Source organism: Rana temporaria, chromosome 7 (assembly GCF_905171775.1).
Source record: "Rana temporaria chromosome 7, aRanTem1.1, whole genome shotgun sequence".
In the NCBI taxonomy this organism is placed as follows: Eukaryota; Metazoa; Chordata; class Amphibia; order Anura; family Ranidae; genus Rana; species Rana temporaria.
This window is the reverse complement of record NC_053495.1, coordinates 65,744,329-65,768,048: the sequence shown is the minus strand read 5'-3', so window position 1 is coordinate 65,768,048 and position 23,720 is coordinate 65,744,329. Positions and strand designations below refer to the sequence as shown.

The 23,720-nt window shown below is 43.6% G+C and overlaps 1 protein-coding gene across 1 annotated transcript in view; it reads right to left on the bottom strand.

Moving 5' to 3' along the window:
• Nucleotides 1-503: 503 nt before the first annotated feature.
• The window catches only part of KCNJ4 (potassium inwardly rectifying channel subfamily J member 4), a 187,130-nt gene continuing 163,913 nt past the window's right edge, over nt 504-23,720 (bottom strand). The window contains exon 3 of the mRNA XM_040359524.1: nt 504-2,138. Within this exon, the coding sequence (XP_040215458.1) occupies nt 839-2,138 (1,300 nt within the window). The 3' untranslated portion in view covers nt 504-838. The remainder of the gene's footprint in view (nt 2,139-23,720) is intronic.

The following is a 23,720-nucleotide window of genomic DNA, read 5'->3' as shown; positions in this document are numbered from 1 at the left end:
CATACCTGAATCTACCTATAAGTGTGTTCAATAAAGACACAATAAATTACAATTGTTTGTGTGTTATAAGATGAGGCTTGTTTGGCTATTGTTGTGCCTGGGTGAGGATCAGAACACTTATGGCAAATTACTGCAGAAAACCAGTTAATTCCAAGGGTTCATATATCGTTTCTTGTCACTGTGTCAGGACTGTGATACCCAATAGCGAAGACCATTTATACTTGTGTATAGCAGATTGTACCAGGAGACGTAATGTGCCTTTATAGTGATCCAAATAGGCACATAGGCAAACAAAAAAATCAGGAGGAAAGAGGAAATTAAACTAACTGGGTATTATTTATAAAATGCTAAATATTATTGAGAGTAAACTTGCATTCTAAGTTTACTGGCCCTTTAAGCAAGTCTCTTTTTTTGTTAATTAAGGCTTTTAAGCTTCCTTTTTCTCCTCATCTGCCGCCTGCACATTTTCCATGCATATCAGAAAAGATCAATATATAAATATGTGTGGTTTGGAAGAGCACAGATTAGATGTTTATTTTTAACTTGCATCTGTACAAAAGATTTTTATACACTGAATGTACCCAGCCCTGTTGTTCCCTTTCTCAAGAACACAAGGAAAATGGCTGATGTTCCCTGCTTTCAGAGCATACATATTCATAATTGTAAAAGTGGCAACAATCTGCTGGAGAAGTCAATACATTTTCAATTGAACTTTTTTTTTTGCAGTGCAAAAAGGTAATTACTTTAACAGGAAAGAGAGACAGACAAACACATAAAAGTACGCCACCACCTGCCTAGGTGAGGTCTTAGAAAAGTACTCCAAGTCTTGGCATTAACATCATATAGCTGACTCTCTTCTATAAGAAATGTTGTCTAATGCCATAGAAGCCTGAAGGCGATCAAGTTCTAAATGACTCCCCATAACATGGATAACTCCTTCATCTGGTACACCTCCAACAGCTTCTTCATCCTCATCCTCCTCTTGACTGAGAAGAGCCAGTTCATTTTCATAGCAGAAGGCGCTTGGGGAAGGTAAAGCAGTTATACGGCTCTCGTGCAGTTCACGTGCACTACAAAGAGGTGTCCCTGGCACCTGGTAGGTTTTGTGAAAGTGAGAATAATCCACTTTGTAATGATTCTTCTCCTCAAATACAACAGGCTCAAACCTGTGTCCCCAGCGGATTTCACTTGCTAAGTACGAACTGCGAGCTTGAGTTGTCATAGCTGTGGCCTCCACCATGCCCTCCAAAATAACAACAATCTCAAAGTCTTCTACTTCTAACTGCTCCTTTCCCACTGTATAGAGAGGGCTCTCCTCATCAATCTCATGTACTATAATGATGGGTGAAACCAGGAAGATGCGATCCAGTCCACTGTCATAGCCCACATTCAAGTCCCGCTGGTCCACGGGCAGGTACTCACCCTCTTGTGTAACATAAGGTCGGATCAGTTGAGCTCTGACATGGGCTTCTACAATGTGACTTTTGCGTAGATTTCCAACCCTCCACATCAAACAGAGCTTTCCATCTCTTAGGGCAATTACAGCATGATGACTAAAAAGTAGCGTTTGGGCTCGTTTTTTGGGCCGAGCCATTTTGGCCATTATTGTACCAATCATGAAAGAGTCAATGAGGCAGCCAAGGATGGATTGTGCTACTACAGCAAGGATGGCTAAAGGGCATTCATCAGTCACACAACGAAACCCATACCCTATTGTAGTCTGTGTCTCTACTGAGAAGAGAAAAGCTTCAACAAAGCTATTAACATGCATTAGGCATGGTTTGGGAGGACCTGATCTCACTCCTGGAATCACAACAGCTAAGTCCCCATGAAAGAATGCAATGCTCCAGAAGAGAAAGGCAAAGAAAAGCCATGATGCTAGGAAAGCAGCTGAGAAGATAAGCAGCACGTATCGCCAACGTGTGTCAACACATGTTGTAAAAATGTCAGCCATGTAACGTTGTGATTTGTTGCTAAGATTTGCAAAGTAGACATTGCATTGACCATTCTTTTTAACAAAACGATTACGCCTTTTCCGACGTGAATGAGGGTGGTGGAGAGAAGATGACCAGTGACCATTGAGACCCAGGGTTGGCATACGAAGGCCTTCCTCATCTGTGGATACAATGCTGTACCTACTGCAAAAGACAAAGAGAAAGATCATTAGAAGCAGATACAGTTTGTCATGCAGACAGTAATAATGCAAGACACTGTTGTACAGAGTGAAATACCTATTGATAACTATTTTTCATCCTTCATATATAGATATCGTTCTAAATGACAATTGCAACTGTCTTTTTTCACTTCTTGGAGCTAAAGTAATGTTTAGCTAAACAGAGCATTCTTTACAGGCGAGATCCCACCCCAGCACATACCTCACTTACTATTATCTACTTCAACAGTAAGGTGTCCATTCAGAAAACAGAGCTCACAAGCTTGTTTTATAAGTGCATTAAGCCCTCAGTGACCACTTTTCATAGTATATGTATTGATCCCTTGGTGACTATTCGGACAGTTAATTCATTCTAATAATAGCTTGGGGTACACTGGCTCAGATTGGAGGGGGGAGTGTGGAAGGTGGCACTGATAAACAGCACTGATGGGCATTGATAGGCAGCACTGATGGGCACTCATGGGTGGCACTGGTGGGCACTGATAGGCTGCACTGATGGGTACTTATGGGTGGCACTGATATGTGGCACTGATGGGCACTGATATGCAGCACTGATAGATGGCACTGATAGGCATCACTGATAGTACTGGCACTGGTAGGCATTGGGGATGGGCACTGATTGGCAGCTGCCTGGGCACTGAATGGCATTTCCCTCTTGGTCTAGGGGGGCATACATGGTGGTCCAGTGTGGTGGCCATCCCTGGTGGCATCCTGGTGGTCCTGGGCGGTCATCCGAAAGGGGGCTGTGCTGATAAATAATCAGTGTAGACACCCCGTCAGGAGAGCAGTCAATCGGCTCTCCTCTACTTGCGTCTGTCAGACGCAAGTGAGGAAAAGACGATCAATGGCTCTTCCTGTTGTGACAGGAAGTCAGGTAAATCTGTGGGTGTTGTCACTGCCGGGACATACATTTCTGCCTTGTTTAGACGATACACAGATTATTATCGGGCGTCGGCTACAAACATAGACAGAGGAAGGCTAGAGGCCTTTAGATAACTTCAGCTGTTCATAATAAAGCAATCACGGCCTTTATAAATAGCCAGAAGGTTACCACTCAATTGCTGCATCACTCCTAAGGCTGTGTGAGTAGGAGAGCAGTGCCTGATGAGGTGAGGAGACCATTGTTTTTTTGCTGTGTGATAACAAAACCAAAAGACTATTGTTTGCTGCATAAGCAGCACTGTCTATCCAGCACTAGGCTGTGTTAGACTTCATAGATAGGTTCCTGTGTGGAAGGTAGACGCCCAGCGTGGCTAGGATTTATTTTATGTTTTGATTTTGTTTATGCTGTTTGGATACTTGCAATTGATTTCCAGCAAGATGGAAAAATAAACCAGAAACTTTGTTTTCAACCGTTTTGATTGCCAGTCTGTATAAGTTCAGTGTGTGGTGAACCCATCCTAGGGGTCACACACCCCGCTACCGAGCTAACCCCTCACATATGGTGGAGTGCCGCGGGCAACTAAAGTGAACCCAAAATGGAGGAGATACTGAAACAGCTGGCTTTAGCAAATGCAAGTCAACAACAGACGAATGCAGCTTTGCAGCGGAGCATTGCAGAGCAACAACAGGCTCACCAAGAAAGCATGGCAGGCTTGGAACAGAGACACCAGCAGCAAATGGAGGCCATCGTGAAACAACTTCAGAAACAGCAGACCGAGGCTGGGAGTCAGGCCGGTAACGTACCGACTTTTCAGGTGCGACACTTATTGCCAAAGATGACTGCAGATGAGGACCCTGAGATGTTTCTGACCACGTTTGAGAGAGCAGCGGAAAGAAAGAATTGGCCTAAAGACCGGTGGGCTGGACTAGTGGCTCCCCTATTATCTGGAGAAGCCCAAAAGGCATATTTTGATTTGGAACTTGCAGACGCAAAAAACTATGATCGATTAAAAGAGGAAATATTGGCACGTTTTGGTGTAACCCTGGATGTCCGTGCCCAGCGGGTCCACAATTGGAGTTATCAGCAGAGGAAGCCACCTCGGTCACAGATGTATGATCTTATCCATTTGGCTAAGAAGTGGCTGCAGCCAGAAACTCTGTCCGGACCAAAAATTTTGGAGCGAGTAGTCATGGACAAATTTCTTAGGTCTCTTCCTAACACCCTGCAGAAATGGGTGAACCATGGTGGTCCGGATACTGCAGACAAACTTGTAGACCTGGTCGAAAGGTACCTAACAACGGAGAGTTTGTCCTCTTCCACCCGAGACACACAGACTTTTCACCCCAAGACCAGACCGTCCCCACCTATAGGTAAGACTGCATCAAGGGACGGGGGTGGAGAGAGGTACCAAGGAGCAACTAGAGGAACTATCGGGACTACTGCTAATGTTTGGCGAGAGCGGCCTAGAAGACCCATCCCACAGGAGAGGACCAGAAGGCTGATCTGTTACCGTTGCCATGAAGAGGGACATGTAGCAGCCGTTTGCCCAGCGGGTGATGAACCCATGCAATGTGACTTTCTTACCGAGAGACGACAGTCCCTTTTTGCAACCACATGCACTGCAGTAAAAGGAAATAAGAAACCGTTATATAGAATGTGCTTAGATGGTAAAAATGTTGTGGTATTGTTGGATTCAGGTAGCCTGGTCACCTTAGTGAAAAGTGACCTAGTGGTAGGAAAAACCTTACATCCGAGGAAAATGGCTGTAGTTTGTGTACATGGGGACACTCGAGAATATCCGGTGACTACCGTTTCCTTTGAAACCTCTCTCGGTAACTTGTGTCACCAGGTAGGTTTAGTTCCCAAACTGCCACATGACGCCATTGTGGGAAGGGATTTCCCAAAATTCTGGGAACTCTGGGACTGCCCCGATTCCTCAGTGGCTGGTTCTTCTGAGTCTGAACCATCTATTCCAGAAACCTCTAACTGTGAGGATTCTCCTGAGTTTCCATTCTCAGTATTAGCAGGGGAAACACCAGTCCCTAGGGAGGAGCCTGCCACCTCAGAAGAGGAACAGCGGCCGATAGGGTTTGATGACCTCGAGGTGCACAGAGAAAACTTTGTCACTGAGCAATTAAGGGACCCCACATTGATAAGAGCCCGAGAGAATGCAGTGAAGGTAGATGGGGAGTTAGTTAATCCTGACGAGAGGGTTGCCCTCCCTTACTTTATTATTGAAAGGGACCTGTTATATAGAGTGTCACAGAGGATAGATGACACCATTGAGCAACTGGTAGTGCCTAAACCGTACCGCAAGATGGTTTTGGAACTGGCCCATGGGCATATTCTTGGGGGACATTTGGGAGCGTAAAAAACCCGGGAGAGGATCACCCAGAGGTTTTATTGGCCTGGGATCACTAAAGAAGTGGAATTGTACTGCTCTTCCTGTCCAGTGTGTCAGATTACTGCACCAATGCCACATTTCCGCAGTCCGTTGGTACCCCTGCCCATTATAGAGGTCCCTTTTGAGAGGATCGCCATGGACCTGGTTGGCCCCTTGTTGAAGTCCACTAGAGGGCACCAGCACATCTTGGTAATAATGGACTATGCCACCCGGTACCCAGAAGCGATTCCTCTCCGAAACACCTCTGCTAAAACAATTGCCAAAGAATTATTTCAGGTTTTCAGCCGTGTGGGTCTCCCTAAGGAAGTCCTAACTGACCAGGGCACCCCGTTTATGTCTAGGGTGACCAAAGAACTTTGTAAACTCCTGAAAGTGACCCAACTACGTACATCCGTATATCACCCTCAGACAGACGGGTTAGTGGAGAGGTTTAATAAAACCTTAAAACAAATGTTGAGGAGGGTGGTGGATAAAGACGGAAAGAATTGGGATTATCTGCTCCCTTATTTAATGTTTGCAATAAGAGAGGTTCCCCAATCGTCCACAGGGTTCTCTCCGTTTGAGCTACTGTATGGGAGGCACCCTCGGGGCCTACTGGACATTGCCAGGGAAACATGGGAGAGTGAGTGTTCACCCCATCGAAGTGTGATTGAACATGTGGCCCAAATGCAGGACAGAATTGCCCAAGTGATGCCGATTGTGAAGGAACATATAGCCCAAGCCCAATTGGCTCAACAAAGGGTTTACAATCGTGGGGCCCAGGTCCGTTCCTTTGCACCTGGTGATAGGGTGTTGGTCTCCACGGTCGAGAGTAAATTCCTAGCCAAATGGCAGGGTCCATATGAAGTGTTGGAAAAAGTGGGAGTGGTGAATTATAAAATTAGCCAACCAGGAAGACGAAAACCTGAGCAGCTCTATCACGTGAACTTGCTGAAACCATGGAAGGATAGAGAGTCCTTGGTCGCTGAGACTGCCCGAGTTTATGCTCCGTTTGACCGGACTGTCCCTGAAGTTGGGATAGCGGAGACTCTATCCAAAACGCAGAAACAGGAGGTTAAAGAATTTGTGCTCCGTAATAAGGAGAAGTTTTCAGACCTGCCAGGTTGGGTCTCTGGAGTTGAACATGACATTATCACCACCCCAGGGGATAAGGTCAAGTTGAAGCCCTATAGAATTCCAGAAGCCCGGCGAGAGGCAATTCGCCAGGAAGTAAAACAAATGCTTGAGCTGGGGGTGATAGAAGAGTCAAATAGTGATTGGTCAAGTCCCATTGTCTTCGTGCCCAAACCCGATGGAAATTGGCGGTTTTGTAATGACTTTCGCCGCCTTAATCAAATCACTAAGTTTGACACCTATCCCATGCCCCGCATAGATGAACTGATTGATCGCCTAGGCACTGCTCGGTACATGACAACGTTAGACCTTACCAAGGGTTATTGGCAAATTCCTCTCTCGAAGTCGGCCAGGGAAAAAACAGCATTTGTAACTCCAGACGGATCTTTCCAATATCGGAGAATGCCTTTTGGGTTACAAAATGCTCCCGCCACATTCCAACGCGTCATGGATAAGACCCTTCGGCCTCATCGAGCCTATGCTGCTGCATACCTCGATGACGTTGTCATTCACAGTGAGGATTGGGAATCACACTTGCCAAAAGTTCAGGCTGTGTTGGATTCCATCTGGAAAGCCGGATTTACAGCTAATCCAAAAAAATGTACCCTTGGGCTGGAAGAGGCGAAGTATCTGGGGTATACTATTGGAAGAGGTCTAATTAGGCCCCAAATAAACAAAGTTGAGGCTATTCAGGATTGGCCACGTCCCACCAACAAGAAACAGGTTCGTGCATTTTTGGGGATTGCGGGCTACTATCGCCGCTTTATCCCCCATTTTGCCTCACAGGCTGTTCCCCTGACCAATTTGACAAAGGGGAAGGAGTCTGTAATGACCAAATGGACTCCCGAAGCAGAAACGGCTTTTCAAGCTTTAAAACAGGCCTTATGTAGTCAGCCAGTTTTAAATTCGCCCGATTTCTCACGGAACTTTGTGGTTCAGACAGATGCGTCAAATGTGGGTTTAGGAGCTGTACTGTCTCAGGTTATCAAGGGGGAGGAACACCCTGTTATGTACCTCAGCCGAAAGTTGAAGGCCCATGAAGAGAATTATGCCACCATTGAGAAAGAATGTTTGGCGGTGAAATGGGCTTTGGATTCTCTCCGGTACTACCTTGTGGGTAGACAGTTTGAGCTGGTGACGGATCATGCCCCGTTGAAGTGGATGGCACAGAACAAAGAGACCAATAGGAGGATAAATAGGTGGTTCCTGGCCCTCCAAGAATTTAGTTTTGTGGTGACGCATCGTCCTGGTGCTGAAATGGGGAATGCAGATGGGTTGTCCCGAGTGCATGCCTGCCTAGCAGCCTGTGTCCCAACCCTAGGGTTGAAACAAGAGGGGGGGGTATGTGACAGGAAGTCAGGTAAATCTGTGGGTGTTGTCACTGCCGGGACATACATTTCTGCCTTGTTTAGACGATACACAGATTATTATCGGGCGTCGGCTACAAACATAGACAGAGGAAGGCTAGAGGCCTTTAGATAACTTCAGCTGTTCATAATAAAGCAATCAAGGCCTTTATAAGTAGCCAGAAGGTTACCACTCAATTGCTGCATCACTCCTAAGGCTGTGTGAGTAGGAGAGCAGTGCCTGATGAGGTGAGGAGACCATTGTTTTTTTGCTGTGTGATAACAAAACCAAAAGACTATTGTTTGCTGCATAAGCAGCACTGTCTATCCAGCGCTAGGCTGTGTTAGACTTCATAGATAGGTTCCTGTGTGGAAGGTAGACGCCCAGCTTGGCTAGGATTTATTTTATGTTTTGATTTTGTTTATGCTGTTTGGATACTTGCAATTGATTTCCAGCAAGATGGAAAAATAAACCAGAAACTTTGTTTTCAACCGTTTTGATTGCCAGTCTGTATAAGTTCAGTGTGTGGTGAACCCATCCTAGGGGTCACACACCCCGCTACCGAGCTAACCCCTCACACTGTTTACATCGTGATCCGCCATGATTGGACACGGTTGATCTCGTTGTAAAGAGCCTCCATCAGAGGCTCTTTACCAAGATCGGTGTAGCAGTGTGTCAAACTGACACACCGCACCACTGATTGCCGCGATGCGTGCCCCCACGTGCGTGCAGTGGCTGTTATCCTGCTGGACGTCATATGACGCCCAGTCAGGATAACTGAACCACCGCCTGGCCGTCATTCTGCTATAGGTCGGGCGGGGAGTGGTTAAAGGAGAAATTAAGCCAAAGATTTTTTGGCTATACCTCTCCTCTGCATTACAGGAGTGCAGTTTGTTCTGAGACCTGTTTTCAGCTGACAGTGAGCTGAAGCCTGCTGTTGGCTGATGTTTTACTTATTAACCACTTCAATACCGCACACCGTCATATGACGTCCACAAAGGGGATTTCCTATCCTGGGTGGACGTCATATGACATCCTGGACTTTGTGCGGTGATATCTGAATGATGCCTGCAGCTAGAGGCATCATTAAGATATCATTGTGTTCCGGCGGCGATCCTGCGCACCATAAGAATGATCATAGTGGCGGTTCCACCGCTTGATCGTTCTTATAGGCGGCGGGAGAGGACATCCCCCCTCCCGCCATCATCCCGTGCTTCTCCGGGCACTCCCGTGCCATCAGGGGCCGGAGAAAGGATCGCCCTGCGCCGGATAGGAAGCATAGAGATGACTGGCGACCAGATGGTCACCAGTCATCTCTATGACCGTTGGAGGCCCGAGCGCAATGCGATGACGTCACGCCCGGGTACCCGTAAGTAAACAAAGCCAAAAAATGTTTTCACGATCTTATGCTTTCCAGCCTGGAGGAGAGATGTGGGGTCTTATTGACCCCGAATCACTCCTTAAAGAGGACCTGTCACACACTATTCCTATTACAAGTGATGTTTACAATAAAAGCGATCAAAAAAAAAAATGTAAAAAAAAAAAAAAATAAGTAAAAAAAAAAATTTCAAACGCTCCTGTCCCCGGTAGCTCGTGCCCAGAAGCGAACGCACACGTAAGTCCCGCCCACATATGTAAACGTTGTTTAAACCACACATGTGAAGTATCGCCGCGTGCGTTAGAGTGTGTGTAACAATTCTAGCACTAGACCCCCTCTGTAACTTTTAACTGGTAACCTGTAAAAATTTTCAAAGCGATGGAGATTTTTAAGTAACGAAGTTTGGTGCCATTCCATGAGTGTGTGCAATTTTAAAGCATGACATGTTGCGTATCTATTTACTCGGCGTAACATCATCTTTTATATTTTATAAAAAAATTGGGCTAACTTTACTGTTTTGTTATTTTTTAATTCATGGAACCATTTTTTTTTTAAAAAGGCGTTTGAAAGATTATTGCGCAAATACCGTGCAAGATAAAAAATTGCAATGACCGCCATTTTATTCCCTAGGATGTCTGCTAAAAAAAACATATAACATGTTTGGGGGTTCTGAGTAATTTTCTAGCAAAAGAATGATGATTTGTACATGTAGGAGAGAAGTGCCAGAATAGGCCCGTTATGGAGGTGGGTATAAAAGCCCTGTTTCGAAGTGGTTAAGCATAATTATTTTTTTGCTTTTCATTTTTCACTCTATGTTGTTACATTATATACTACTTGTTATGGCTGTTTGACTATGAAATTATGCTTATCTTTGTAGATGACAATAATTGACTCCTCCTGCGGAAGCGGCTTATGCCACGAAACATGTAAAGGACAGTGTCAAGATCTGCATTCCAGTGCACCTTTTGAAATCTTTTTTTTTTTATTGGAAAAAGCCAACTTTATTTGGATAAAAGTCATTTTACAAAGTAGTTGCTTATGTAGAATAATAAAACAGTACATTATAACAGTCCATTTTGTGTGAGATTCTTTGTACATACATGTTAAGGCACAGGTTTATGAGGGTACAGAAATCCAGTATATACGAAACTTCATGTCATTCAGCTACCAATACAGTTCTGATTAAGATTTTCATGGTTAACACCTTCATAGGACGGTCACTTTTTACTTTCATCTAAGTATGCCTGTCTGTTGGGCTTGGATTATTTTAGGCACATGTTTCTCCATCATTTAACCATCTATACCACAAGTTTGAGTACTTATGCACACACTTTCTATGGGCATAGACACATTTTTTAAATGGCAGTGCATCATTAACGTCCCTCTTTCATTGGCGTATGGAGGGAGGCTGAGCCTGCATCCATACCTTGGCTATGCCCTTATGAGCATTTAGAAATGTAGCTTGGTATTTGTCGATTTCTACATCTGGCAGAAGTCCCAGAAGACAGCGTTGCATTTCCACTTTGTTAAAGTGGTATATGTGGGAAAGTTGAGCTGCCAAGTAATAATCCTGTAAATCAGGAAGGGACACTCCTCCCATATCCGCAGGGTTATTCAGAACATGCCAGGCCAGTTTATGTCTGACATTTGCTTTTTGAAATCTCTTAAATGAACAATGCACAGCTGTAACTATTGCTTGTATATAATCCCTTCTGTAAATAAATTTTTTTCTTTATTTGAATCATGTTTTTCTATTAATAAATTGTTACATTTTATCATACCTTCTGCCTAATCCTTGGGTACCGAGATAGTCCAATCCTCTCAATTTTTTGCCCGGGCACATTTGGGGTAGCCCCAGGTATCTCTTCAATGCTGTTGGCTGATGTCACAGAGCCGGTCAAGGCTCTGAAAAAGATCCCGACCGAGAACTCTGGACCGGCACCTGGCTCAGCCTCTCAGCAAACCACTGAGAGCCTGAGCCAGGCCCTCCCGCCCCCTTCACAGCTCAGCGCTCAAGTGAGTGCTGGAGGGGCAGAGCAGAGAGCTGGAGACTCACAGTCCTGGCTCTCTGCTAAGAGCAGTGGGGGGGAAAACTAAGCTATTCGCAGTGTTTTGATCATTCAGTTCTCACTACAGAGCCGGGGAGGACAGATGCAGCATTGGATTGATGCTGCATCCACTTAGTATAATTTTTTTTTTTTTTAAAAGGCATACTTCTTTTTTAATGTGAAACTAAAGGAAAAACTATTTGTTTAGCTTTGAATAGTAGAGAGGGATTAGAACATCTGTCTGCCTTTAGTGCTGTCCGTGTCCCTGTTAAGGAGATTTGCTCTATTTGTCCTGTTTACTGTTATCATCAAAAGTAAAAATCACAAAAATTGGGTTGACACTTGAACAGTAATAGAGGGAATATCTTCCAATTGGGACCTGATGACACCCTTGGATTCCCTTCGTTTGAAAGTATTTCCTTTCACTTCCTGTTTTGGCTATGGGACAGGAAGTGAAGGGAAATCTCCACAATATGACACGGACAGGGGTTATATATCCCTCCCTTACTCTATCCAAAATGAAAAAAATAAAGTTTTGCCTTTAGTTCTATTTAAATGTTTCTCAACTCCAGTCCTCAGGTCATGTTTTCAGGATTTCCCTCAGATAAAACAGTTGTGGTAATTACTAAGGCAGTGAAATAGATTGCAAAATAATAGAAAGCCTGAAAACACGACCTGTTGGGGCGCCTTGAGGACTGAAGTTGGAAAACACTTCTATTTTAATGACCAGTCTTTAGTATTTACACCGTAGCCACTTGGCTTCAGAGAATGTGTATCAACCCCTTAACCCCTTAGTGGCTAGTCTCCAATGTATGTGTTGTAAAAGAAGCACTGAAGTAAACATTTTAGTGAAAGGGTGTATTTGCACTGCTTGGCTTCTGGAAAGCCAGCTTGCATAGCTGAGAACATATTCTCAATGATCACTCTTCAATATATGAACATTATGGGCCAGATCCACGTAGCGGATCGTATTTTTATGCAGGCATAGCGTATCCTAGTAACGCTACGCCGCCGCAACTTTGAGAGGCAAATGCTGTATTCACAAAGCATTTGCCTCTACAGTTACGGCGGCGTAGCGTAATTCTCCCAGCGTAAGGGCGCGCAAATCAAATCTATGTAATGGGGGAGTGTTTTATGTTAATACGTCGCGACCCAACGTAAATGACGTTTTTTTTATCGGCGCATGCGCCGTCGGTGGGGGTATCCCAGTGCGCATGCTCGAAATTAAACCGGAACAAGCCAATGCTTACGACGGTGACGTCATTCTACGCAAATCCCTATTCGCGAATGACTTACGCAAACGACGTAACATTTTCAAAATTCGACGCGGGAACGACGGCCATACTTAACATAGGATACACCTCATATAGCAGGGGTAAATGTACGATGGAAAAAGCTGAACGCAAACGACGTAAAAAAATGCGCCGGCCGGACGTACGTTCGTGGATCGCCGTATCTAGCTTGCATACTCAACGCGGAACTCGACGGAAACGCCACCTAGTGGCCAGCGGAAAAATGCACCTAAGATCCGACGGCGTACTAAGACGTACGCCAGTCGGATCTAGCACAGCTTCAGGCGTATCTTGTTTTGTGGATACAAAACAATGATACGCCGGAGCAAAATAGAAGTTAAGCGGCGTATCCATAGATACGCCAGCGTAACTTTTGTGGATCTGGCCCTGTCTCTTCAGTGACCAGTCTGTACTGTTACGGCTCAGTAACCATTCCACAGAATAAGTGCATTATTACCTCAGTGACCAATTCAGAGTATGCACATTAGGTCCTCCATTACTAGTCTCCAGAGTATGTGCATTTATCATTCAGTGATCAGCCCCAAGAGCATGTGTGGTAGCCCCGGTACACACAATCAGAAAATTGTACGAAAAAGCGATTGTACAATAATCTGATCGTTGTAATTATTTTTTCGTTTTAATCAGTACAGCTGTCATTACAACACATGACATCACTTCCGAATTTTTATTCTGTTGCACGTAAATTTTTGGGACTTTAGTAAACTCTTTAGATTTGATCTGAGATCAGCATGCAAAAAAAAAAAAAAAACGGACAATCATTTGTGTGTACCGGGCAAAACTCTACCCCTGTATCCAAAAATAAAAATTAAGTTTGGGCTTTAGATATACTTTAAGAATTTGTGCATCAGCATTTTAATTATAGGCAGGACCCACACCAATTTCAATACAGACATGAAATATGCAAGAATTTGCAATGCCAAATAACTAAACAGAGAAGGTTAATTAAAAAAATAGACACTAAGCCCAGGTTCACACTGAGCTGCGGAAAATAAGCCATGGGAGTTCAGCTGAACTCGCACGATTTTACTGCAGCAATTTTGGCTGCGATTTCATAGACATCTGTGCAGGTGTCAATGAAAATCCCAGCCCAAAATCGCATAAAAAGGGGTACAGAAGCTACTTTTTGAAATCGGTGCAGCACCACAGATGCCATTGGACGGTGCCATTGATGGCAATTGCCGCCGGTTTGACATGTGATTTGACATGTCAAATCGCATTTCAAAATGCTCCAGTGTGAACCAAGGCTAAATCATTCACTGTTAGGACTGGAAACAAATGATGAAAAAAGGACTGTCCAGTTGGAATCCCTAATAGAAAAATGTTAATCCTTCACTAAGCGCACTCTGCATTGCTCTAAATTCTGATACCCCAAGAGTGCTTGTACCACTGATCACTTGTCTAAAAATCCAGGGAAAGTCTTAAGGAGTAATTCACTAGAGGAGCAATTCTTAATGTAACGTTAGGTGTTCACAGTTCCTGTATATTCACAGGTGTTGGGTAATCTGTTAACAGGAAAAATCCAATCCAGTGGACCTTCCTATAGGAAACACAATCCTTCAGATACCCTATTTAATGGTGCCAATGATATAGCTGTCTCAAAGAGGGTTAATATGGGAGTGTCCTATTGCAGGATCTATTAGTCTAATGCCTATAACTATAGAGTGTCAGGTAAAGACCTGATTGCAATGTATTAACAGTATAGATGCAATATATCTCTAATTACCAAAAAACTAATTCAAAAAGACAGAAAAATATATGTGATCTTCAAAACGGTGTGAGCCACGATTTCTGTAGGCAGTTGATAATCTCAAGTGATTAGCGGGGAGTGCTTAAACATACAAAAATGATAAACTAAAAAAGATATATCTAAATAATTAGTGACCCCTGTGTGGTGACGGGGTATCTGAGGGGCACTAGGCACCCTGATTAGTGCGTATAATAGGAGTGATATTCTTAGTTTAAGTGTCTATTATCATTAAAAGTAATAGGATGCGAGTTTCGAAAAATTGTTTGATAAGGATGAAATTATCGAATTCCGAATCCGGAATCTGATATTTAGCTTTCAGGGTGGAGAAGGGGATGAAGTTTGTACCTATAATAAATTTGTTAAGTGTAGTGAGGTTTTTAGTCTTCCACCATGAAAGGTCTATTGTGGAGTTTTGTATGAATTTTGGGTCTCCTATGAATGTAGCAAACGGTGGGGATTTAGAAACGAGGTTATATTTTCCATTATGGAGTTTCCATAAGTGATAAGAATGTGCTACAATTTGGTTAAGGGAATTTACCCCCTCTCATTTTGAAAAACTCTGTCGCGATTCCCCCAGGATGAAAGGTTTCATCTCAGAACTTTATTTCATCATGTCTAACAACACGGAGCCCAATAAATTATCATATATGCTAAAATGGGAACAAGACCTTAACTTTACGTACTCCCCAGTAAACTGGGACAACTGTATAACCAATCTACACAAATGTACCAGATCTATTGCAATCAAGGAAACAGCCCTAAAAGTGTTTATTAGATGGTATTATACCCCGACCAAACTCCACGCCATTTTTCCCTCAATCCCCTCCTCTTGCTTTAGAGGCTGCGATGTTTCGGGTTCTTTCCCCCACATTTTTTGGTCTTGCGATAAGGTCAAGAATGTTTGGTCACAGCTTGAAAGTTTTGCCTCTAAAATTTCAGACAAACCAATCACCCTCACTATACATAACTGTTTACTTTTCTCCCCCATCACGGACCTTTCCACTTGCCATATGAGACTCATCCATACATTATGTGTAGCCATACACTGGCTGATTGCATCTCAATGGAAATCCCCAATAATACTCCTAAATCCACTCAAACACAGGATTAACGAGATAAATTTGATGGAAAAAATCTCCCATACGCTACAAAACACCATGCACATTTTCAACAATAAATGGTCCCCCTGGTCTGAATATTCACCTCTCTTTTTTAATACAAACTAATTTCTTTATTATACCACATTCCCTTTAACATGGCTTCCCTCAATATTCTTTCAAGATCCTCCATAGTTCTTTCCCATCTCTAAGTAAAGCCTGTTAACCCCAATTGCTTTGCTGTGTCGTATTATATTTCTGTTTCTGATATGTACTTACCACATCTTTTATAATTATGCTGTATCTTTATATTTTTCCAACTATGTACCGCTCCCTATCTTTTGCAATAAAAGTTTGTAAACAAAAAAAAAAAAGTAATAGGATGCAATTTGTAGTAACAAATAAAGAATTAAAAGTATCACTATAATTGTAAATAGTAAGTACAAAATTGGTGTGAATAGTGCAACAATGTTGCAACAATGTTGCGATGTGTTTAGGGTTAATGGGGAGCCTCCCAGAATGAACACAGTGAAAAGTATATACTTGGTGACATCTAAGTAAAAATAATAATAAAAAAGTTCATATATGCACACATGTTCTTGCGACTCAGGAGAATAGAGAAAGTGAAAAAATTGGATTAATATGAGGGCTGGTATGCCACACACTTGTTGAACCAAAACAAGATAGTCCTAAGTTAACGTTCTTTCATGCGAGTTAACCCTCAATTAACCGGTGACTTGAAGTGCCATTAACGTGCATTGAAGTATCGGTGACAGCTGTGCTCCCCCACATGGGTCCCCACTCACCAGATGTCGTCACCCCCCAGGGGGCAAAAAGCGGGTGGTGGTGGTACCTCGGTGTCTGCAAGGTGATGGTCTCCTACGATCAGTCCTCGAGTGTCTCCTTTATCCAGGGATCAGGGGATGCTTGAAATGATTTTACAGGTGTCCGCGTTGGGTCATTCGTTAGACAAAAAATAAAAAGAAAGAACGCATAGCATAATACGTCTTTATATTGTTAGGGTATACCCAACAAATTGATTTATTAAAAAGGGGAAAATTGATTGGTTGGAGTGGATACTCCACGTGAGTCCCTGCGCAGAGGGAGTTCCAACGACCAATGTATTTAAAAACAGTAACAAAATTAAAAATAAACCTTAAAAAGAAAAAAGCACCAAGCTGCACTAGCCCACTGTCTGCTGCTGCTAGTTGTTGCTTCACTGCTGGGATAGCCAACTTGAAATCCTCCCTTGGCGTCCGCGTGCACTAGCGCAGTGATCAGCTGAGACAGGTAGCGTGCTGGCTGGTAACGTGTGAACAAGCGTATGAGCGTCTGTTTGGGTCACCTGACGCGTTTCACACTGTGAAAACAGTGTAAATCTATCTACAATAGAAGAGGTGTGTAAGCAGGTTGAAGTTCCGGCTGCCCGTTTACACTGCCCCAGTTGGGTAGCTTACAGTTAAATGTGTTCCTGGGTTTTCTGCTTGGCAACTTTTGCTGGGCCTGGCCCACTGGTTTTGTGTGATTTAAAAGAAACAGGGGGTCCGAACCAGAGAGAAAAAAAGACTGAGCCTAAAAAGGGAAGAGAATAAGGTATGGCTAGAGACAGATGGGGCCTGAAAATGGGGGGTTGAAATGCTGTCATGCTGTCATCAGAGCCTGGAGGACCAAAGGATTGCCAAATCCAGAGTTTAACCCTCTGTGGACTCATCCAATTATGGACTTTACCTAAGCAGGTATGTTGGGGCAGCATCTTGATACAGGTGTTAGAGGAATATTTGCACTTTATTCTGAACTGTTACCTGTGAATGTAATCATGTTAATTTAATCTTCAGTAGAGCTTTTGAAACTTAGCCTTTGCCTGGTCCGAAGTTACTAAAGGGGTGCAATGTAAGTAACCAGCATATAGTCTACATCTCGGGTCACTGCACACATTGGGGTATGAAGACAACAGTACAGGAAATTAATACAGTGCAGTGGTTACCAAGGTTAACAAAGGTTTCTCTAGAAGCCCGCAGTTAAGCGTGTACATGTGAGGGATGAGATAGCCTCTTTTCGCGAAGTAGATGTTGTCAGCACTCCTTCAGCCGCGATCCATTTCCCATAGCAATGGGAGCAGATTTGAGCCACCGGGGCCCTCAGCCTGTACACAGTTACAGAAGATAAAACATTAAGTAAAGTGAAGTGCACACATGGAGTCCGCACTAGATGCACGGTGGGACCCCATACCGAGTGAGGGCGCAGTGATACGCTGGACAGGTGAAGAGGCCGTTGGCTCTGCCTGTCCCTCCTAAATACACAAATGATCATGTTGGTGTTTACAACAAGGAGGGAAACATGGAGGACGTGGCAACCACCCCATCACCCTGTCCCCTTACAGGTATTAAACCTGGGATGTACTGTCCAGATGAGGTGCATATAATTAACAAAATAAGGTTCAGAGGCTCATTGTTCCTAATAGAATGATGCTGTATGGTGTGTTGTTTTTGTTAAAAAAACATTACATGGGACACTATTACAATAGTAGTTGGTCATAAAAATCACTGTCAGGTTTTGGCTTGAGTAGATATTTCTCAAACAAATGCTGTTGCATACAATGGGTACATAGATACCATTGTTGTAGTCAATTGACAGTTTGAATAGGCTATTGTCTCTATAGCTACAGTAAGCAGGTAAGAGAGGGTCTCTCTAACTGAAAGAATGACCGTTATGTTATGGAAAACTATTGTAATAGTTTTGTATGTACAGCATCTTTTGTATAGTAAAAGCACATCTACACACTGCAGAAATCTCAACTTCCTTGCTTATACCACAAAGTAACCTTGCTAGATAGACGCAAGCAAAACATATGGCTATAAAACTTTGGGTTGATTTCCACCACTAAATTATGTGCTACGGAAACTGCCATACTACCAATAGGTATATACTCTAAATATTCTCTTTTGTATTCCGCCCGATCTGTTGACGTGCTACATCTAGATTTTAGCGGTGTTGGACATTTACAGTGCCTCTGTTAGACAGGCACCCTTCGATGACACCATAAAATGGCCAGGGATTGGCTTCTTCTTAGGCCCCGTACAGACGACCGAACATGTCTGCTGAAACAGGTCCGCGGACCAGTTTCAGCAGACATGTTCGGTCGTCTGTACAGCCGAGCGGACAGGATTCCAGCGTACATTTGCCCGCCGGGCCTTTTTCCAGCGGGCAAATATTTCCAAACTTGTTTAGAAACAGCCCGCTGGAATCCTGTCCGTCGGACATGTTCGGTCGTCTGTACAGACCTACCGTACATGTCCGAGCGGCCGCCATGCCTTGCATGCGTCGAATGACTTTGATGCATGCGTGGAAGCGTTGACCTTCCTGCGTCGCCGCGTCATCGTCGTGGCGACGGCGCGGACACGTCACCGCGCTGTCTGTCCGCGCGGATTGCCTCTCATTTCTGTCTGATGGTGTGTACAACCATCAGACAGAAATCTCCGACCGAACATGTCCGATGAAAACGCTCCGGCGGACCGTTTTCAGCGGACTGTCCGGTCGTGTGTACAAGGCCTTACACTTATTATCTTATGTACCGGACAGGACTTCCCTTTGCTGCTAGAAACTTACTGTAACTGTGCACAATATTCTACTGGGCTCTGCACTTCACTGCCCTGAAGCCTGGATCAAGTGTTTCCGCACCAGCCCCCCATCATAATGCTGCTCCAAAGCCACACCAAAATTATAATTATTTCTTTATTATCTATTTGATCAGAATGAACTGTACTTACTACTGACCACATCCCATGTTCCCTAAATCCTTTAATACTGACCCTGCTGCTGTGCTATTCTTCTACTTTCTATCGGAATCATTAAATGAAGCACCACTATTACACTACACACACAAGGGGCAGATCCACAAAGATCTGCCTATCTTTAGGCAGGCGTATCGTATCTAAGATACACTACGCCGCTGTAACTTACTGTTTCTTCTTGGGAATCCTCAAAGAATCTGCACGGTAAGTTACGGCGGCGTAGTGTATCTATTGCGGCGTAAGGGCGCGCAATTTCAAATGGGAGTGATGGGGGCGTGTTCTATGCAAATACGTCGTGACCTGACGTAAACTACGTTTTTTTTGAACGGTGCATGTGCCGTCCTTAAAATATCCCAGGGTGCATTGCTCCAAATGACGTCGCAAGGACGTCATTGTTTTCGACGTGAATGTAAATGGCGTCCAGCCCCATTCACGGACGACTTACGCAAACAACATTTTCAAAATTAGACGCGGGAACGACGGCCATACTTAACATTAAGTACGCCACCATATAGCAGCTTTAACTATACGCCGGAAAAAGCCGAACGAAAACGACGTAAAAAAATGCGACAGCCGCTCGTACGTTCGTGGATCGTCAAAAATAGGTAATTTGCATACTCAACGCGGAAACGCCACCTATAGGCCGCCGAAAAATTGCATTTAAGATCCGACGGCGTACTAAGGCGTACGCGTGTCGGATCTAACCCAGATGCCTCGTATCTTGTTTTGTGGATACAAAACAAAGATACGACGCGTGAAATTTAAAATTACGCTGGCATATCAATAGATACGCCGGCGTAATCCTTTTGTGGATCTGCCCCACAGTTCTTTTGGCTGCTTAAATTATTAGCTCACACAAGCAAAACATAGCTTTTAAACGTCTTACTAAATTTAAAGGATAAAACTTCATTTAGCTATTAACTAATAGTTGAAATTTTTATATTTTTTGTGAAACTGAAAACTGAAGGGCCACAAGTCACCAGTGTGTTGGAAGCCCATACAAATTGAATACGATTCTGTGATGCAATACACCTTAATGCACACATTGTTTTACACCACAACACAGGGCAAACATCTGACTCTAGCCTAAAAAATGTATTTTATCCCAACATGTTTGAGGATAAGTAATGTGTATAGTTCAATAGTCTAAAGGGCTTGTTCCCACCAGGCCTAATACAATACCAATGCAAAGTCAAGGCCAAAAGCCCTGCTTTATATGGATCATGTTCACACAAATGCAGCACTGTTATGCTACCATGCACAGACTTACATGAAATATATGTAACGGAATTTTCTGATCTCTTCCAGTCTAATGGAAACCTTCAAGTCCAAAGATAGCTGACATGCTTCAATATGTGGTGGGTTGTGAGGCATAGTGGGTGCAAAGGTGGTAAAAGCCTCTGGTACTTGCCTCAGTTACTCACTGTGGTCCCTGGTAAAGGCGATTGGTCCCTTTGTGGCGACAGCTTCCCTTCTACCTCAGACCACTGACAGATTCTCCGGCCGGCAGATCCGTCACTTTTGATTGGACTGCAAGCCGCAGTCCCAACCCTGCGCTGCCCTCTTACTTCTGTATAGGCCCTCACACAGCCTGGCAGCCCGATGCCCCCGGGATAGGCCCAATCTCCGGCCTAGCAGTCCAGGGCAGATGACACACGTCTACCCAGACAGCGGTCCACAATACATCATGAAACATGACAGGACAATTGGAGACCCAACAGGTTAATGCGTTTTGAGGACTTGCCTCGGTAGCCTGGTGGATCTCCAATTGTCCTGTCAAGTGCCATGATGTATCGTGGACTGGATGGTGCGGTTTCTGTTTGATGAGCTTTGATGAAATTGTCATTTTGTGACATTTAATAAAGGCAAGGGCATAACCCGCATACGGAAAATGCACTAGGCCATTGCGCCCTCTGTTTTGCTTTAAGGTTTCAGTGTTTCCAGACTTCCCCGATCAAATGAGGTCAGCAAAACGAGACTTATCCATGAGCCAGGATGTAAATAAAGTCAACCGGTACCTCTGGGCCCACTCTCAAGACAGGAGATTTTGTGTTTGCTATTCACTGCACCACTAGCTGTATGGAGTTGGAAGAACACAGGAATGCATTACACAGGGACACTGACTTTAGACTTGTGGAAGTGATCCACAGCTTTACTGTTGCCAGATCACTTCCACAGAGCCTGGAAGCAAGAAATGCAGGAGCCACCATGTTTTCATGCCTTACAGATGTGATTGGTGTCACATCCATTCACAAAAAGTGAAACACCATCTGCATAAAATCTAAGTGAAATGCAGGGATTCTGACTCCCGACTGAAGCTTCTTCCAGCTAGCATCCGATAGGAAATTACTAATAGATGGTCTGCATTCTGGAAAGTTCCAGTGTAAAAACAGTAATTTAAGTTTTATTGATAAAAAAGACAAACACAGCCCTTCAGGAAAAGCTACAACACCTGGGTGTAATGCTGAAACATCAATGAGCTTACAACCTTAGCAAATGCTGCGGTTCTAAAGTTTTCTGGACTGACCATCTGCATGCAGTTAAGTTCCAATGAACCTCTATGTTCATGGCAAGAAAAGGGTTAAGACACAGGAGTGCCTGAGTAGTAGCACTTTTTCAGGGTACTGCTTAGTATATTAACATTTTGAGATATTTCCAATAAGACAGCAAATCTTTATTTTTGAGTTTATGTCTACTTTCAACCACTTGCCGACATTATACGCGAACCCCGATCCTGCGAACCGTCGTAGCTGTACGGCGGTCACTTTTAGCCGGATAGTGGCACGTACACACGCCCGCTGCACAGCGGGGGTTCGATGCCCGTGACCAGCGGTCGCGATGACCGCTGGCCATGAGCAATCGCGGGCACGAGAGGCAGAACAGGGACGTGTGTGTGCGTGTAAACACACACATCCCAGTTCTGTTCTGAGAGGAGAGAGAGATGCTGAGTTCCTACAAACTGGAAACCATGATCTCTCATCTCCTATAGTCAGTATCATCCCCCACAGTTAGAACACACACATAGGGAACACAGTTAACCCCTTGATCGCCCCCTAGTGTTAACCTTTTCCCTGCCAGTGAAATTTTTACAGTAATATGCCATTGGTCCCAAAAATGTGTCAAAAGTATCCGATATGTCTGCAATAATGTCGCAGTCCCGATAAAAATCGCAGATCGCTGCCATTACTAGTAAAAGGTAAATAAATAATAAAAAATTCATAAATCTAACCCATATTTTATAACTTTTGCGCAAACCAGTCACTATTTTTATTACCAAAAATATGTAGAAGGATACACATCGGCCTAAACTGAGGAAAAAAAAAGCTTTAAAAAATAAAAATAAAATTGGGGGTATTTATTACAGCAAAAAGTACAAAATATATATATTTTTTTCCCAAAATTGTCGTTCTTTTTTTGTTTATAGCGCAAAAAATGCAAAGAGCAGAAATGATCAAATACCACCAAAGGAAAGCTCTATTTGTGGGGAAAAAAAGTTGTTTGGGTACAGCGTCGCACGACTGCGCAATTGTCAGTTAAAGCGACGCAGTGCCGTATTGCAAAAAATGGCCTGGTTATTGAGCAGCCAATTCTTCCGGGGCTGAAGTGGTTAAGGATATTATTTATGTCACCCTGCCCCATTCTTTAAAATAATCACAGCTGTCCCCTGCATTTAATCAGATGTTTAACGTTTACTGGGCAAAGAGGAAAAAAAAATACTTTAGTAAATCAACAATTAGTGTTTTTCCATGGTAAGCTTACCATTGATGTTCTTTGCAAATCATTTGTAAACATTTTAGAAATTTTTATGTTTACTAGCAAAACCTTATGAAGAATTTCATTTGTTCCTTTTTCTAACAAACCTTAATATAAAACAACTATATTGTCAGTTTTCAGCACTTTTACTATACAGATAGTCCAGCACAAGTGTGCCCATTTTATGATCAGTAGTAATGTAAAAAAAAAAAAGAACAAGAAATTGTCCTATCCACTTTTTCTCGACTTCAGTAAACTTTTTTGTGTGGTTGTCACATCGCTAAGGCAGAATTCTCCGAGCTCCATTTCTTATGTAACACTGGATCCTATTTTTTGCTCTAAAATGCTTTATCAAGAACCATCTGTGACTGTTCCACACACAGCATAACTCGGTTACCACGGCAACCTATGGCCCTGGTGCCGTCTAACAGGAGCTCAGGGCTGTAATTTCAGCATCAGTTGCAGGCAGGGACACGACGGGGGACCCAAATGCACCTTATTCTGTCACATCCCCCAACCTCTTGGCCCACGCACCCCTGACTCACCCCTATCTGCATATATTCTGAGTGGGGGAGTGATGTCACTTCATGACATCATGATGGGTTGAAGGTAAGAGCTGTGTAACAGGGATCAAAGTAATATTAATGACCCTCAATAAAAGTAGAACATGCAA